Source organism: Phallusia mammillata, chromosome 3 (genome assembly GCF_965637545.1).
Source record: "Phallusia mammillata chromosome 3, kaPhaMamm4.hap1.1, whole genome shotgun sequence".
Lineage (NCBI taxonomy): Eukaryota > Metazoa > Chordata > Ascidiacea > Phlebobranchia > Ascidiidae > Phallusia > Phallusia mammillata.
Window position 1 is genome coordinate 22,321,789 of NC_137254.1, and position 16,622 is coordinate 22,338,410.

Here is a 16,622-nt window from a genome sequence, read left to right on the forward strand (position 1 = left end):
AAACTACAAATCCCGCTGTATATATTTATATGTATTGGATAGTAATAGGCAAGGTTGTCGCGATAAACACAATGGAGACTATGTGGGAATGAGAGTGGAACTCAATTGCAAAAAGAAGTGCGAAAAAAAAACGAAAGCAAAAATACAACAAACAAACTGTATTGAAATTTGGTTGTTCTCGTTTTTTTCATCGAGTAAAAAAGCGCAGTAATAAATTTCCACTTTCGGTGTGATTGACAGGCGCGAATAAGAGGGGCGATTTGTTCGTCTTTTCTTAAACCAACAACAGTAAATACATAAATAACGGTCGAATTGTCTATGTTAGTACGCTTCCAAAGCCGGGGACGATGGTTTCAAGTCTATACATGGACATCATTGAAGGCGAATGTCAGTCTTTGACGATATATCACACCGCGGTTTAAGCTATCAGCAAACAAATGCGGGTCGTTCATTGGGGCTTCGTGGACCCCAGGCACTGACAACAGCAATAAATAACAGCCAGGTCACTAATCAAAGTACACATATGGGAGACTTGTAGTCTCGTGTGTTGCGGTGTGGAAAATCCACCACAAAGTACATCTTTAAGTGGTCTTCGTCTTTCTCACATATCAAGTACGCGTTGCGCGCTGCCAAGGAGGCCAGCGGTCTGCGAAATGTCCACGTGTGTGACAGTGCGGGCGTGGATTTCAAACTGGGTGGAGGGAAAGGGGCGATTTGCACAGTTGGGGTATTCACCGTACCCGTACCCCTTGGCTAAAGTGTGGAACAGCGCTTTGCCGTTAATGCTGCTATTGTCGGCGCGTGTCGTCCGCGACTCGGGCGACAAAGGGTTGCAGCGTGGAGGCTGATTGCTGTAGTTCGGCGATTCGTAATAGTCGGTGGCTTGGTCACTTCCGTAGTCACTGGTAGCGGTTTGAGATGGCGAAATCGATTTGGTGTGTAAATCATATGTGGACGATGTTCTATCGTACAAAGGATAGTTGCTTTCCGTTTGTTCGTTATAGCTTTGCTGCCGATTGCTAAAGTCCGCTTGATCGCACGAACCGTGTTTGTCGGCTAACAGATGGAATGAGCTTTTGTACGATGACTGTGTACTTGGCCGTTGCTTGTTAGCTGCATACAAGTCCTGTTGGCCAGGCTTCCAATCGTACACATCGACAGCTTTATTAGTGGGATAGGCAGTTTCGGATGATCTCCTATAAACCGATGTCCCATTTTGATGTTGCTCGCTCTTACTGTTGTTGTATCTTTCATACAATGAAGCAACAGACGCCCTTCGTAAACCATTATCATGGTAATTACTGTACCTCGATTTTCGGAAACTATCATGGTTGCTAGCTGAGTTATATTGCATGCCATACACTGGTTGAGACTCGTAGCTCTGATATTCAGCCAGTTTGCCGTTTCTGGTGGAACCATAGGGCTGTTGCAACCATCCGCTTGGCTGTGACGATCGCCGTACACCACCAGAGTAGGGTGTGGTGCTCGCATGACATGCGCTGGATACTGGATACTGCATCTGATGCGAGTAACTGGTTTGTGGGTATGCGCTATAGTGCCCGGGTGAGGAAGTTGTGTTCAATGCGTCAACTCCCACATTTGTAGGCATTGAATTGTGTACAGTTGAATTTGAGTAGCGTAGGTACGTATTGGTCGGTACCTTTTCCGCTGAACTGGTGTACATTGCATTGTAATAACTCTCGCCCTTTTCTTGGTCTTTACTGTATATTGCCACTTCGCTTGATCCGGTCATCTCGGAATGGTGTTCGTTTTTAACGTTAAGATAACTCGGGAAAGTGTCGCAACGTTCACTTTTAGTCTCCAGCTTGGAAATGGGATACTGCAATTCTTCTGAGAACTTTCTAGAAGTTCCACTAGTGCTTGTAGCCGGCATATCATCTCGAGTGCATTCCGACGCTGAAGAACCGGTCGCAACGTCCGGCGCTTGGAAGCTTGGTCTGTCAACGTCGGGTGAAACTTTATCCCTTGAGAGGTTGCAAGTGGTCGAAATCACAGCCTTTAGAGCTTCGGTTTTGCTCGCTTTCCTGCTGCGTTTTTTCACCGACAATGCTTCAGCTTCCGTCGTCATTTCGACCGGTTTTGCCTCACACGAGTCTCGCGTCTCAGCGACGCCTTCGGGCGATCCACCATTTTCTTTCGGTGTGTCTTCGTCGCGAATACTGTCACTGTCGCTATGTTTTGCGTCTTGACTGCCGGTATCATCGTCGTCCTCGTTGTTTTTGTCGGCTTCGTCGGCCGATGAATCATCGCTGTCGCCGCATTTGTCTTTTTGAGACTGTTGCTGCTGTTGTCGTTTGTGTTTCATGCGGCGGTTTTGAAACCAAACTTTGACTTGCCTGCAATATGAACAGTTTAGTATATTGGCAACCACTCCTTACAAATTTAAATAACTTGACGGTCTTTCCCAATGTGTTTCAGCACCTAATGCTTATGTGGTAAAATTTGTCTAACTTACTATATAATGTTACAAATAGTATTAAAAAATATAGTTTTTAAATGACATTATTGTGGAGCCTGTATTGATTTGACCCCTGGTGATGTTTTGAAGTTAGGCCCATCGGTTATTTTCTTTCTCCTTATGATAGCGAACATAAACAATGGACAGCTGTCACACTAGTATTCAGTTCTAAATCGGTAAACGCGAGGACAAAATTTATTGTAAACACCAAAACATAAGCGAATAAAAACAGGTGTGGGCCACAGAATGTTTCAAATTATCCGTATAAACACCGCTACCTTTGCCGTTTCAACGACTCTAAATATATATGCCAAGAGCGCAGAGGATTTTCTCAATCCCATTTAAGGCGAGGAACAACGATTTTCGAAAATTAAAGTAAACAAAAGAGGTCATGGTCCGATTTTTTGGTCCGCTGCAGTGCTTGAGAAAATTTCGCCGGTCAGTTGCTGTAAATTACCTTTCTGTCAAGTCAAGAAGGGTGGCGATTTCAATGCGTCTTGGTCGACACAAGTACTTGTTATAGTGAAACTCTTTTTCGAGCTCAAGAAGCTGCGTGTTGGTGTAGGCGGTACGGAGTCGACGCGATGCTCCAGGCGGCCGGATTCCTGCGCAAAAGAAGAACTAACGTAAAAGAACTGCGTCTTACAGACGTGCACCCATGGTCAGGTTGCCTTTCGGGCTAAGATTTTATCGAAACTTTGCCGCATCTTCAAAGCAAAGTCCCTGGGGCCTGTGCGGAAAATTGCAGTGTGGTGTATACACAATCGACCCTTTGATATGTTGGCGACATTTTGTCAGCGGTTTTCCGTGTCTATCGCCAGACTGCTCACAGCGACCGGAAGAACATGTTTTTGCGTAACAAAAGTGAATATCTGTGTATTATTTTCGGTTAATATGTCCCCTAAAGTAATGGCCCAAAAACACTCAACTGGTACAAAAACAAACAAAAATAGGATGAAGACAAACTTTTTCTCATCTAAAATACCCGGCATGAACGAAAATGCTGAATATTTTTTTCAAATTGTTTATTGGAGTATGAATTATGGGTTGCCACACAAAATTCAAAAATATTAAGTAGGTCGTTGTAATGTTTATTGCGTTTAGTTTAAAGCTTTAATAAATTGAGAATTTACTTTTTACAAAAACACATTCATCTGCCAAATATTTGTGTGAATTTGTGGCAGTTTGCATGTATGGGTTTGACTGACTCTTCGGTGCGCAGTTATGGTTGTGGAAAGTTTTTCTACAGCTTTGTTTGCGTTTCGAACTTTGACTCAAAATTGGCATTTAGACGCAAGTTGACACAACAAATTTTACGCCTTATAAAGCACAACACTTTCGCATCATAGCATTTGCCTTGAAGCAGATAATTAAGTTCTAGACTCAACCGCTGTGAAAAGCTGGGTCGTGTCGCATGCCCTGGTTTCGTCGCGTATATCGTTATTTTCAAACAGGGCGTGCCCTCCGCTGTTAAGAATTTCCGCATGTATTTTTCTTTTATCGTTTACTCTAAAAGCCGTTGCTGGCTTTTCGCCCAGAGCCTTAATGCACTTGAAAATAGTAAGTCAAGCCGCAGAGCGGTTTAAAACAGATTTTGTGTCCTAGTTAAAAGACCGTTCCCGCAGGTATATTACGCATTTACTTTGTGCATTGTTGTCCACAAATTATGACATTATGTGAGAAACCACACGAAGCTGGCTAAAACAGGTGAACTAGAGTTGGGTGTTGGGTTTTTAATAAAGATACTCTTATCAGTTTTGAACAATAATTTTGAAGGCAAAAATTTCGGTCAAACTGTTTACATTGGCATTTTTTGTAATTGAACGTGCACTTTTCTGCAATTGGATAGCCTGCTGCGCATCTCCGTCGTTGTGCCCCGTAGATAGCTTTTATTGCAATTTCTTGGCCCCTAAAATGCTGACTATTTCCAAACAAAGGAGAAAGTGCATCGACTGAGATGGCGTACTAAACTCGTTGTACACTGTTGTTTGAAATTATTTTCCAAACAATTTGACTTAAATCCTGCTTTTGTCTGCAACGCCTCACAAGTCTTTTGAGTTACTCAAATTTTGATTAATTAAGTTGTGTAAAAATGGTTTTAAGTCGCGTTTCGAAGTGTTGCGTTTTCGACCACCAAAGTCAAAATATTGATTTTGTTAGCCACCAAATTGGCAATGTTGGATACTATTTTTTATTTTTACTTTCTATGGCCAGAATAAGTGATAAATCCTTTTGCGACTCTTGACTTTCCAAGTCAAATCTTTAAAAGGTCCCAAACCCTATGCAAACAAGTCACTCAGCCCGCAAACATCAGACGACACGCAAAACGGGCAGGGCACAATAGTCCAGGCGACAAGTGTCAATCGGTTAGTGAGATAAGGGCAAGAGCACACTTACTACAATCGGATTGCGATTGTACTAATCGGATTATGCCGCTCCGCTATCGCCAGCAATGCGACTACTTAGTAAATATTTTGACGTTCCGCTTTGGGGATTACAAGTATGGATTTTGAGTCGCACGCCTCGCTCACTTCATGGTCGCTTTCGTTGCAGCCTGAGAACCAAATCGCAGGTGTTAAGTTGCACTTGAGCGTTCGACGGCTAAAGCGTTATAATGCCCGGAGGCGTTATTTGTATGGGCGACTGTCCATCGCGGTGCGGCTGCCAAACTAATATTCCGCCAAGGAAATGTAGTAAAGTAACTGCAATAAAATGATGATTAAAGTTGTTTTTAAGTGTTTTTAAACTAACCAAAAATATACAATGGAAAAACTGTGTTTGAATACGTAATTTATTTATAATGATCATGCTGGTTTATGTTGTGCAAGAAACTTTTCTAAGCACAAAATCAAGATTTCGTGTTTGGCTGTGGTCCTATATGTTGCGTGAATCCTAAAATGCGCTGTTTTTGGCGTTCCGAGTTGGACATCAGTCTTCTTGACAGGTGCGGGTTCGTGCAAATATTTGTCTTAGGCCAGACGCTATAGGATAATTATTGCAATTGTCCACACAGTAGTCTGACCCGTTGTATCCCAAAATACTCCTTCGAAAGCCAAAATTGAACACCCTAGAAAGTTTTTTTACAGCGAATTTTACCATCGTATTAAAAGTTTAATTGGATATTCAAACTCTCATAGGTTTGTATGGATTTGAGATTTCACTGACATTCTGTCATGTTGTCATTTGTATGTGTGTTTGAAATTTTAGTACCCAACTGGCACAACTATAAATGCAAAGTTTGACAATTTTCGCTCCAATGATGTACGTGCTTTTATGGGTTTGTTAATGATACCCTTAGAGTAGGGAAAACTATTACACGATTCAAATTTTGTCGCTGACGGATTATGAGTACCACTTTACTTTAAATTTACCAGGCACTTAAATATATCTTCAACTCATCATTTGACACCGTTGCCACGAATCGAAAATTCCATGTTTCCAATTATGTCTGTACTGATTCCGCAGTTGTAACGTATATTGCCCGTTCGTGTCTCCACAACGTGCGGTTTCGATGCAGGTTTTTGGCATGAAGCGCCGAAAGACCGGCGGCCATATTGCTTTGTCGCGACGCTTACAATAAATCACTGTCTGTTAGCCACCTCTTTGCTTATCACGGATATTCACAAGTTAAACACTGCGCGTAGATACGGCACGTGATTGCGGATCGAACCCTCTAAAGATGTTTTAAAAATCAACAAGCGTCTAGTACGAGCCTTGGGCCAGTTTCAACCGTTTATTTTACTTTAACATATCAATGTATAACATGCGGTCCTTTAGCCCTATGTGTATTGAAACGAGGTGCACGTTAGGATAACAAATTTGTGTCCATCTTGTTGTTTACAAAGTTTGGTTCGTTTATTAAACCGTGAAATTAAATAAAAGGTTCTAAATGCCAGGCTTCCTTTACCGCCTCCATCATCAGGCATGACTCACACGAAAGTCATGTTTGACGTTCTGCTTCGGTCAAAGTCATACGATTTTCGACTTCCTTTAGTGTATCTGACGCAGTTTTACCGAAATACGTATTGTTTCAGGCAACTCTCTGTGTTTGCAGAAGACTTTGACTCATTTAATGTGAAACTGTGGTTGCGATAAACATGCGAAAGAAGCTTAATTCTCTTGTTTTGACTTCACACCTAATTAACTAGGTCAATATTTTCCGTGTCTCGTTCCACAAGTCGCCAACAAAGGGCAAATTTCAGTTCTCGGACTGCCGCCTGATTGTCGAAAATACAAGCCGCCAAGTTTCGTGCCATGACCCACTTAATCCTAAGATTAACACCTTGTGTGAAATACTATGGACATTTTAGTTGCTCAGTTGTAGCATTAGGTTTACTGTTGAAACGATCAGGGACAAAACGCACTTTACCCATGATGAACAAACATTGCTTTGCTGATGTATGCGATCGTGCGAAGTTTTGTACACACCATTGAAATCGGACTCCTGAGCTGTAATTTATCAAATACTTTCATTTTCGTTTCAGAAACATCACAGTATCGGATTCACTGTTGGTGGCCTGATTTTACCTTAAATCTATATTAGAAATACTTACAAATAAAACAATGCATACTGGCATTTTAGGAATGCTTTTTGCAGTCGATTCTTATTTTTTGGTGATTTGTAGTTTTTATGGGTCCCCTTCCTTGAAGGGGACACATCTTGATTTTACTCGATTTCTTTTTTTTTTTTTTCTTTTTTTTTCTTCTTTTTTTTTTCTTCCCTGAAGTTTGTCCACCCCATTTTGCCCTGAAATGTTTGATGGATTTGGATGAAACTTTCACAGATGGTAGATATAGTTGTGTAGATGTGCCATCTGCTTCGTTTGTCATGATAACCCCAGTATTTACCCCGCTAGACCCCAAAATGTAAAATGTGGTTTGTGCGCACCACAAACGTTAGTTTTGTGTGATGTTATAAAGACAACTACATATGGTACTCATGTTTAAGGATTGCTTGGTGAACGTGTTTGCGGATAGCAGTCAAGTCAAGGGGGTTGTTCACAGCCTTGTGACGTCATAAGTCATTAGGTTGTTTGTTAAAACGCCCCCTAGTGGTCAAAATTGAAACATTGGCCAATTTGGACAAAATTTTACAGGATTGTTGTTTGGGTCATCTTGTGACGTCATAAGTTATTACGGTTGTTGGTTAAAACGCCCCCTAGTGGTCGAAATTGAAACATTGGCCGATTTGGACAAAATTTTACAGGATTGTTGTTTGGGTCATTGCAGTTTCATATTTTCAACATTAGGGTGAAGAACCCCATCAGTTACCCCACTAGCCCCCTAAAATGGGTGAATATTTAAACAGGGTCGGAATTGGCTGAAATTTGGATAGCTTGTATAATTTGCCATTTACAATTGATGATTGTTGTGTTAAAACCTGTAGCCCCAGCATTTACCCCACTAGCCCCCTAAAATGGGTGAATTTTTAAACAGGGTTGGATTTGGCTGAAATTTGGATAGCTTGTACAATTTGCCATTTACAAATGATGATTGTTGTGTTAAACCCTGTAGCCCCATCAGTTACCCCACTAGCCCCCTAAAAAGGATAAATTTTTTAAACAGGGTCGGAATTGGCTGAAATTTGGATAGCTTGTACAATTTGCCATTTACAAATGACGATTGTTGTGTTAAACCCTGTAGCCCCAATAGTCACCCTGCTAGCCCCCTAAAATGGGTGAGTTTTTAAACAGTGGGCAATTGTTGGAAATGTTATGCCATTTATAGGTATCGATTGTTGTGTTTTACTTCTTTGTTTTAAACTAGACAAACTTTAAACAATGCTTGAATTGAGTCGATTTGTATAGTTTGAACTTTGCATAGCATGACTATTTAATCCTAGTACCAATCACAGTGTTTTACTTTACAACACCAAAGTTTCTTATGGTTATCTCTTGAAATGCAGTGTTTACAACTTTGCATGTGTGGGGACCCATGAGTTTCTGCCTGCAGAAACAACTAACGTTTTAAAAGACGGTGGCAAATATGGGACCCAATATAAAATAAGTGAAGGAATTATATTTATGTTTTAAAATAGATCATAGTGTATGTGCAAGGGCAATATGTGCTAAGCCACCCTTCTAGTTTTTAACTATTTTATTGTAGGTATACGTTTGAAAATTTGCGTTGTAAATATTTGCTTGCAGTATTTGCTAATCAGGTTTTTATAAAAACTTTTTTGATGATTTGTGTTTGTTGTAGTTTCTCCCTTCCACGAAAAAACAGCGTTTATCGAGCGAAAATGCGCTTTTTTGTAATTTATTAGAGTTATACTGTTAATGGTTTTTGATGTTAAGTATTTTCAATTAATTGGCTTGGTTTGGCGTAAAATGTGTAAAGATTAACAGCAAGTTTTTTCGCTTATCCTTCAGTATTGTTAAATTGACCGAGTATTTCACGGTTCGTGTCCAACTGCGTCCAGGGCCCAACTCCTTGCAGTATTCGGCCGTTCACCCTCCAGCACTAAAGCGCGTTTTAACGGGCGCTGAGTGAAGCGCACTCTGTTTTGTCGTTTGATTGACGTGTGAGGGTAGCCATGGTGGCTACAGGTTTGAAGGCCGCTTGCGCACGCTTGAAGAATTTTACCGAGGTGCCAAAAGTTCAAACTGCCCGATCTAAAAGTGTCCTGCGTGTCTCGCACCTGTATCGTACGTATTTTGACAATGTCGGTTCATGTATGGAATTGACATTGTACGAGTGTAACGAAATCCTAAAAACCACCAGTCACTTGATCAAATATTGACGTAAACGACGTTTGCGCGATTGCACAGTAGCCCTGGGTCGGTAATCGAATAGGGCTGAGTACACACTGTTTCGCACCTAACGATGCCAGTGCTGCGAGTCAGGATCAACACACTTATAACACGGGTCTTGGATTAATTATTAAGCGTTCGTGGGCCTCTTGCTCTTGTTCATTTCGTGTGTCAGCAGGATGGTATCAATGACTGAAAGGCGAGGCCAAAAATGTGTGTGGGATCAACTGCTTTTTCCCATTTGCCACAATTGCCCGCCTAGACGTGTTGTCATATACGTCGATCATCTTAAGAAGGAACTTAAATGCATACGCCATCCTTTTTTTCTGCATGGTTGCAGGGCAATGATAAACGCTGCGTGTTGTTTTTAGTATTTTTACTTGCGGGTGGCGGTTTTGTTTGGCATTAGCAGTCTGACAAGCCGTTTTTTCGGTTGAACGCTTGTTTCAGACTTTTGCTGGGCACGTCAACAAAGAGCGCTCGATCTTCTTGATCTTGTGCAGCGCTTACATCGGGGTACGTAAACAACAGCTGAAGATGCCAGCAGCAACAACTCAAAATACCTGCCGAATTAAAGACAGCCACAACAAAGCTAAATGGACCCGTTTGACAAAACAAAAAGGAAATCATTGGGACCGGGAGCTATACGATACCCCGTAGGACCACCGTGGACACCAAGTTAAGAGCAACTACAAGCTTTTGCGGTCTAGATTGGGTTGCCCTCGACTCTTAGGGGGAGTCGAACCTAAGAAGGTGTCCTTGCTGGTGGAATGTGAGCGATAGTCACAGGAGATTGGCCATGCATGCTGTCCGGCCACCCGGTGTGCACTCAACTTGCCCGGCAAAAAACTTAATGCAGTTAAGTTTATATCCTTTGTACCCTTGCTAACCACGCACGCGAACCGGGAAATTTATCTCTATTTCTTGATATGTACGAATTTGCAATTGTTTGTGGTATAAATAATTGATTTTCTCGTGAGCAAACACGAATATGGACGGAAATCTATTGCATTTTTGTCTTGTTAGTCCCATAATCGGCATCCTATCCCAACATTCAGCCGTCTAATTTTCAAACGTCTTCGTATATGTACCAGATGCTATAGCATTATAACCAAGCCTTTGATGCGTCCCGGCCATAACAAACCAACGCGTAGATGTAACCGGTCTGGAAGCCCTTGGGCAGTGAGTGCGACAAAAATGGCGGATGTTACCAAGATCAATCGACTCGCATCCTTTTGAATGCACTTTGCACTCGTAGTCGACTGTTGATACAGAAATAAACATTTTTTTGTAGATTGCATGTATGGTAAAGTTTTTGTGACGGACGTATGGATATTGAAGCTTGGTTTAAGGCGATACGAATCTTCGTAAAGGTTATGGCTGAGCAATGTCGTGGTACGGATCTGCACGCGGCCAATTTTCCAGATCAGAAAACGGGACGATTTCGGTGCAACCAAAAACCTCGACGTCGAAGCGATGCCCGCGGCCTAAACAACGGAAAATGACAGGGCTCTGAAAACGTCTAGGTGTCGGCACAAAGGTAAACACACCTGACAGTTGCGAGTCAAGTGATTGATGACTGGCGAGACGGTTCAAAGGCTGCCCGCAATTTTGGGCACCAGTCCTACACGCTTTCCCCCGGAGCAACGGAGAAAGGTCGGGAGGACCCATAAATAAAAGATTGCCATGCAAGCTGCCCGGTGTCCCTTGCAACACTTGTTATTTTTGTGCGGATTTGGTTGAACATCGCCAATTTGGCTTGACCGATCGGCGAACCGCGTGCTGGAGTCTCTATTTCTCTAATTAGGATTGGTTGGGCTATTTGCGTTAGAAATCGCAGAAATTAACGTGATTAGCGCTGGACCACCACTGGTGCTAAACGCACGTGGGTTAATCTTGTGGTAACAAAGATTCATTGGTGTGGCCTGTTGTCCAAGTTGCAAAACGCTCCACTTTAATCCAGTTTTGTGAAGGTAATTTAAGAAAATATTTATGTCGAAACAGTTTTTGTATCACTAGTATAAATCATTATTTTGACGATTTTGAATTTGTTAAAAGTACATGGAGGACATGTTTTATAAGTACTTATTTCAAACAAAATAAAAACGATTATTCCGTTTTTATAAATTCGGGTTATCTCGTTGTACGTTGCTACTCTGCTTTGTCAAGAAGCGTCACGCCGCTGTGACCGAGCGTATCAAATACGCCGCTTAAAAGACAATAAATTCCGGGCCAGTGACAGTGTGAGAAACCTAGCTCGTCACGCTAACTCTTGCCTTGTTTCCTAGCGCATGTTTTTTTTTGTAATGCGTTTTGTTTTGAATTCATTCATTCGATGGTACATCCAAGGCCTAGTCGTTTGCCAATCCAGAAATCTCATTTATTTTACCGGTCGCTTGAAAGTTAAAAGCAACAGAAATCGGTGTTTCAATTCATGCTGTATTTACAACCAAAAAATAATAGGCTGTTTGGAAGGTATTGGTTTGATACTAAATGTACTGATTTTAGCAAATTTTAATATGAATAACTCTAAACCATTGGGGCGGGAATTAAAAATATCCAAAACTCTCATAAAATTGTTTGCAAAAATGTTTACGTTATTGTCCAAAGCTGTTTTACCAGTGTCGCTTTAACCGTATTGCTACAACCGATATTTTCTGTTAAACGAATAAGGTACAGTTTAGGCTTACGGTGTTTCATGTCGCCCATTTTGTCAAAGTAAGGTGTGGTGTTGTCCACCCCAAAGTTCGCTGTTGATAGGTAAACGAATTTTGTCACTGCATTGGCACGTTTTATGTCACGCGACGGATTGACAACGTTTCGGACACCAATAAATGCGAAGTGCTGTTAAAGCTACTCAAGTGCAGTTAAACTTTACCGCACTGGGACATTACTAGGCTTGTGGCTTTAATAAAGTAATAACAAATTGGCTGCTATGTTTCCTAATCAGGAGAGCGAAAATGGAGCAATGTTATTTCAAGTGTTTCTATGTTGGAATTGTTGTCCGAGTCAAGTAAAATCTTATTTGTCTTTTTTCTGCTTCAAATTTATATTCTTTGTCTTAAAAAATGGTAAACGGTTTAAAAATCCAATCGTGTTTTCCGCTTTATATTTGTCTGGCAGTTGTGTAAAGTCGTGTCGCAGCAATTGTTACTAGCCAAATATGCAATTCGTTTTGGTTACACACTGGTTGTAAAAATAGCCTGTACCACGAAATGCTTACACTTAAAAAATGAGTTACATATAAGCGGGGTTGCCATCGACTTGAAACCAAAAATAAGGACAACCGAAAAATTAAATTTTTATGCGAAACGAAACAAATGTTTTTGAACAAATCTTGGCATTTATACGAGCCATGACATAATATTTGCAATATATTTGGAAAGAAACAATCTGTTTCAGCAACTGGTTGTTCGTAGAAAATACTAAGTGCATCTCACAACAGGTCGGTACTAGGTTTACTTCTACTTGTAGCAGGAATTTGACTATAGCAATTGTTGAAAATAAGACAAAATAAGGACTACAGTCAAAAATAAGGACATTTCTTAGAAATAAGGACAATGAACTTTTCTAAGACATGGCCCTTCAAAATAAGGACAAATCTTAGAAATAAGGACGGTATGGCAACCCTGCATATAGGTATTTCCGTTTGTAATTGCTGTTCATGACATACGTGCCTCTTACGAGTGGGACAGGCCTGTTTGCGTTCGTAGCCGTGACTTTTTTGTTGATGAAGCAAAAATGTCTCCGTAAAATTCAGATGTAATCTCACCACATTGAGCTAACAGGTGACGGTAACACGTCTATTGGACAGTGATTCATTTTGAAATGATAATATCTAAACCTAAGGATCACCTGTTTGATTGTCAACAGTGTTGTTGTACTTTATAAGTCACGATTTGCCCATGTCCATCACCAATTATCTGTGTAAATGTCATTCAAAAGTCGGAGTAATACAAGAGTTAATGTTGTCATAATTTCTTATGTGAAGATGTTACACGTTTTGATTTTTCTTTAAAAAACCACTAGTCTTTAAAAACCCAGTAAACAAGTAAACAATTGACAATAAAATTGTTCATGGGACAAAATGTTGTAGCCATATAACTATAGATTGAATTTGTACCGATTTACCAAATTCGTGAGGGCAAAAAGCGACTCGTGGTGAATAGGTAGTCGATCGGCTATTAACGAAATTTTAATTAAATCCGTTTTATAGTTTTACCCGAAACTCCAAGCAGTGACATTTACTAGCTGGGGCAATACAATTTCCCGAACATGCAATACATGTCGACTGTTACCCATTTTATCCCTATATCCTGACGTTCGCACGTGTTGTCGAAATGTTTTAATCCCAGCAATAAGGTTCGCAGAATGTCGTTCATAAGAAAGTCGTCTGATTATACGTCACGAAACGCATGCCGAACGGCGTATTGGTCCCAAATCCGCTTTACGCGTTTTAAGCAAAATGGACGACTAGTTTCCATGGACCCACTGATGCTTAAACACTGGTGACTTTTTGCGTAAATCACAAAATCTTGTATTTGTTTTCATTTGCAAGTAAAGTTTGTATAATCGAGACTTTTTGCTGGGTTTTACGTTTGTCTGGGTTTGTATGACTCAAGGCCAGTGGAATGATTGGCAGTTTTTTTGCTGAAGCTTATGGGTTTATGATAAACTTTTAAAATGGAGGCGCTAATGACCCTACATTTGGGGCAAAACAGTTATTACCATTATTCATGGGCTTGGTCGACTTTGCGAGACTCCTGAGTAAAACGTTGTGTTGTATGGCTACACATATATTTTTGCAACGGTTGTTAAAAAACTTAAGTGGTATAAAAAGCTTGTTGCATTCACAAACAATTTCTGCAGCCTACTGAGTGCTAAAGCCGCAATAGATTTGTCAACAAGCCATGAAACCTTATCCATATCTGATAATTATTATTGGCAAAAGTGGTGTTTAACCGACATTTTCAGTAAAAATGGAACATGCTGTTGATTGTGTTATAATTTTAAACAACAGTGAACACCTTCTTAATGCAAGTGACGACTTTAATTTGATTTGGTGACAAATATTCTCGGTGTATTTTTTCCCATTTCGGCAATTTGGCCCGAAGACAATGTATCTTCAACATTTTACCAAAACTTAACCCTATTTTAAATTTCGAGTTGTTCATCGTGCAACAGAGTAATAGATATTGTAACAAGACAATACCAAGCACAATCTCACACACACACTGATGCCATTTCTACCATGGAATATTTCGTAATGTAGTGTTATCATTATACTTTGCAGGTTTATCCCAAAATCATAAAAAAGGTAGACAATATATTTTGTTAAGAGTATAATTGTACTTACTTCGATTCTCAGAGCTTTTCTTTCCAAGTTTCTTTTCTCGCATCCAGGGAAAGTCACTCCCCAAATCTTCAGCGATTGCCGGGTCTTTGCGATCTCCGGAGTATTGCACATATTGTCCAGGACCCCCGGCAAACATATGTGGGGCAGCATGCATAGGTCGTTGGCTGTACCCTTGAACATGGTGATTCATGTACGCAGAATTAGTGTAAATATCTTGCGGTGTTTGCGCATCTGAATGGTAGTACTCTGTGCCGCTTGTTTTTGCATGAGGATAAAGGGTTCCTGTAGCGGGGTAAGAAGTTCCATATGCATTGTTTTCTGGACCAGGTGTACAATAGCCTTGCATATGACCACCGTTGTGTCTCGTCAGATTGTCGTATTCTGCTTTTTGTCTGTCGATCGCCATTGCATCGTCCATCTCAAGTCCACTATGTAGTCTTGCAATGCTTTCGTGCTGGTATCCGTTGTGCCGATAGTCTTTCATTACACCGTCGTGCGACCCGCACACGCCAGGCAAACCTACAGTATTCTGCGAAAAATTGTATCCACTTTTCCCGCCGATGGGTCTTGGTATTCCCGATATCGGAGCACAGACGATCGGCATTGTTCCCCGTGGTAAAGTCGGACTGCAGTTAGCACTTCGTTGAGAGTTGTTGCTGTTGATCGAGTCCGCTAAACGGTCTTCACTGATAGTATTACATTCGTAAGCACACTGCGTTGAATGGTTGGGGGCGGGCGGCGATGGCTTTGCGTAGGCTTTGTCTGTTGAAGAGCTCTCCGGCAGTATGTTGAAGCATTCGGCGAATGTTGGTTCGCTGTTGATGATAAAGCCTGTTTCATCCAGCGTCGACATTTCACACTGATTCGTCCGCGCAGCAGATTGTGTACTGGTGAGGTCGTTTGGCCGCAGCGTCCGGCAGGTTGCAATCACAATAAATAACGCCCCCGATGTAGACTAGGGCAGTCTATATAACCCTGCGACTCATAAGAAAGGTAAACACACAAAGGTACGCGCAGAAAACAGCCCCACGGGAGAAAGGGACTAGCAAAACTGCATGGTCGTGCGACTGGGGCGCGATAGGATCTGTGCGCAGTAAGTGAGGTATCGTGTACTTTCGTAGACTCCGTGAGTATCCGCCATTTTGTTTCGCAACCTTGACTTTGACCTTGAAAGCACGACACGTCCACACATCCGCTGCGGGTTTAGATAATGCCCTGTGAAAACAAATGCTTGTTCATTAACATTGCGTATATGAACAGGCTCCGGAGAAAAAACATGTTTCTGTGCTCGCTGAAGATTTCTATCGCTCACTTTATTGCGTTGGGGTTCGCCCTCGCGAAATCCTCGCCGCTCGACTGCTGAGTGAGTGATTAATAGCGCGGAGGCGGCGCGAGAAGTTGCTTGCAATTGTGGCGTGTCACGTTTAAGCGTCGCGCCACTTTACGTCGCGCTGTCCATCGCTTCGAACGGGCCTGCAAGCTGAGCTGAAGTCGTGACAGGCAAAGGAAAACAAAAACAAAATCCCCGCGCGGCTGGCGATTTCCTAAATCATTTGCATCGTGGAAGACTTTGTGGCTCTACGCCCGCTGTTTAATTATCTTTTGCTTCCAAATTTGGAACGAACCAACGTTTGTCTTTGCTTGCTTGTTTTTACACGTGCCAATCACAAGCCAACGCACATTCCTTTTTCACGTTAAATTTTCCTTTTATGGGAGCACACTACCAGACATGTTTTGGCTTTCACTAATTTGGCGTAAAGTTAATAAACTGTTTTGAACTCTCGAAAATTTTGTAAACTCATTGACCCGGTAAGTTAGTCGAGTTCATTTTTGCTCGAAATTTGCTTTAATAAGTCTCTTTTTTGCGAAGAGTCGGTTAGTTTTATTCATTATTTTCAGGTTTGTCGATTTTTCTTCTCACAGTAATGAGAACCAAGTACCCTAAACTTTTCAATTTTAGTATTTGAGTGATCTTACATGCCCAAATTGACAACAAAGCCATTTCAACTTAAAAAAAGGAAACAAAAAACTTAAT

At 41.3% G+C, this 16,622-nt stretch overlaps 1 protein-coding gene and 1 long non-coding RNA gene across 2 annotated transcripts in view; one reads left to right on the forward strand and one right to left on the reverse strand.

Moving 5' to 3' along the window:
* LOC145218746 (uncharacterized) overlaps positions 1-16,622 on the forward strand; it is a 41,310-nt gene that overhangs the window by 15,588 nt on the left and 9,100 nt on the right. The window lies entirely within an intron of this gene.
* On the reverse strand, positions 11-15,912 carry LOC145218252 (uncharacterized). The gene is made up of 3 exons (XM_080085659.1): positions 14,588-15,912; positions 2,937-3,084; positions 11-2,357 (listed from the first exon to the last, which is right to left on the reverse strand). Exons 1-3 carry the CDS (start codon positions 15,438-15,440, stop codon positions 602-604), a joined length of 2,757 nt encoding a protein of 918 aa, XP_079941785.1. The 5' UTR covers positions 15,441-15,912; the 3' UTR covers positions 11-601.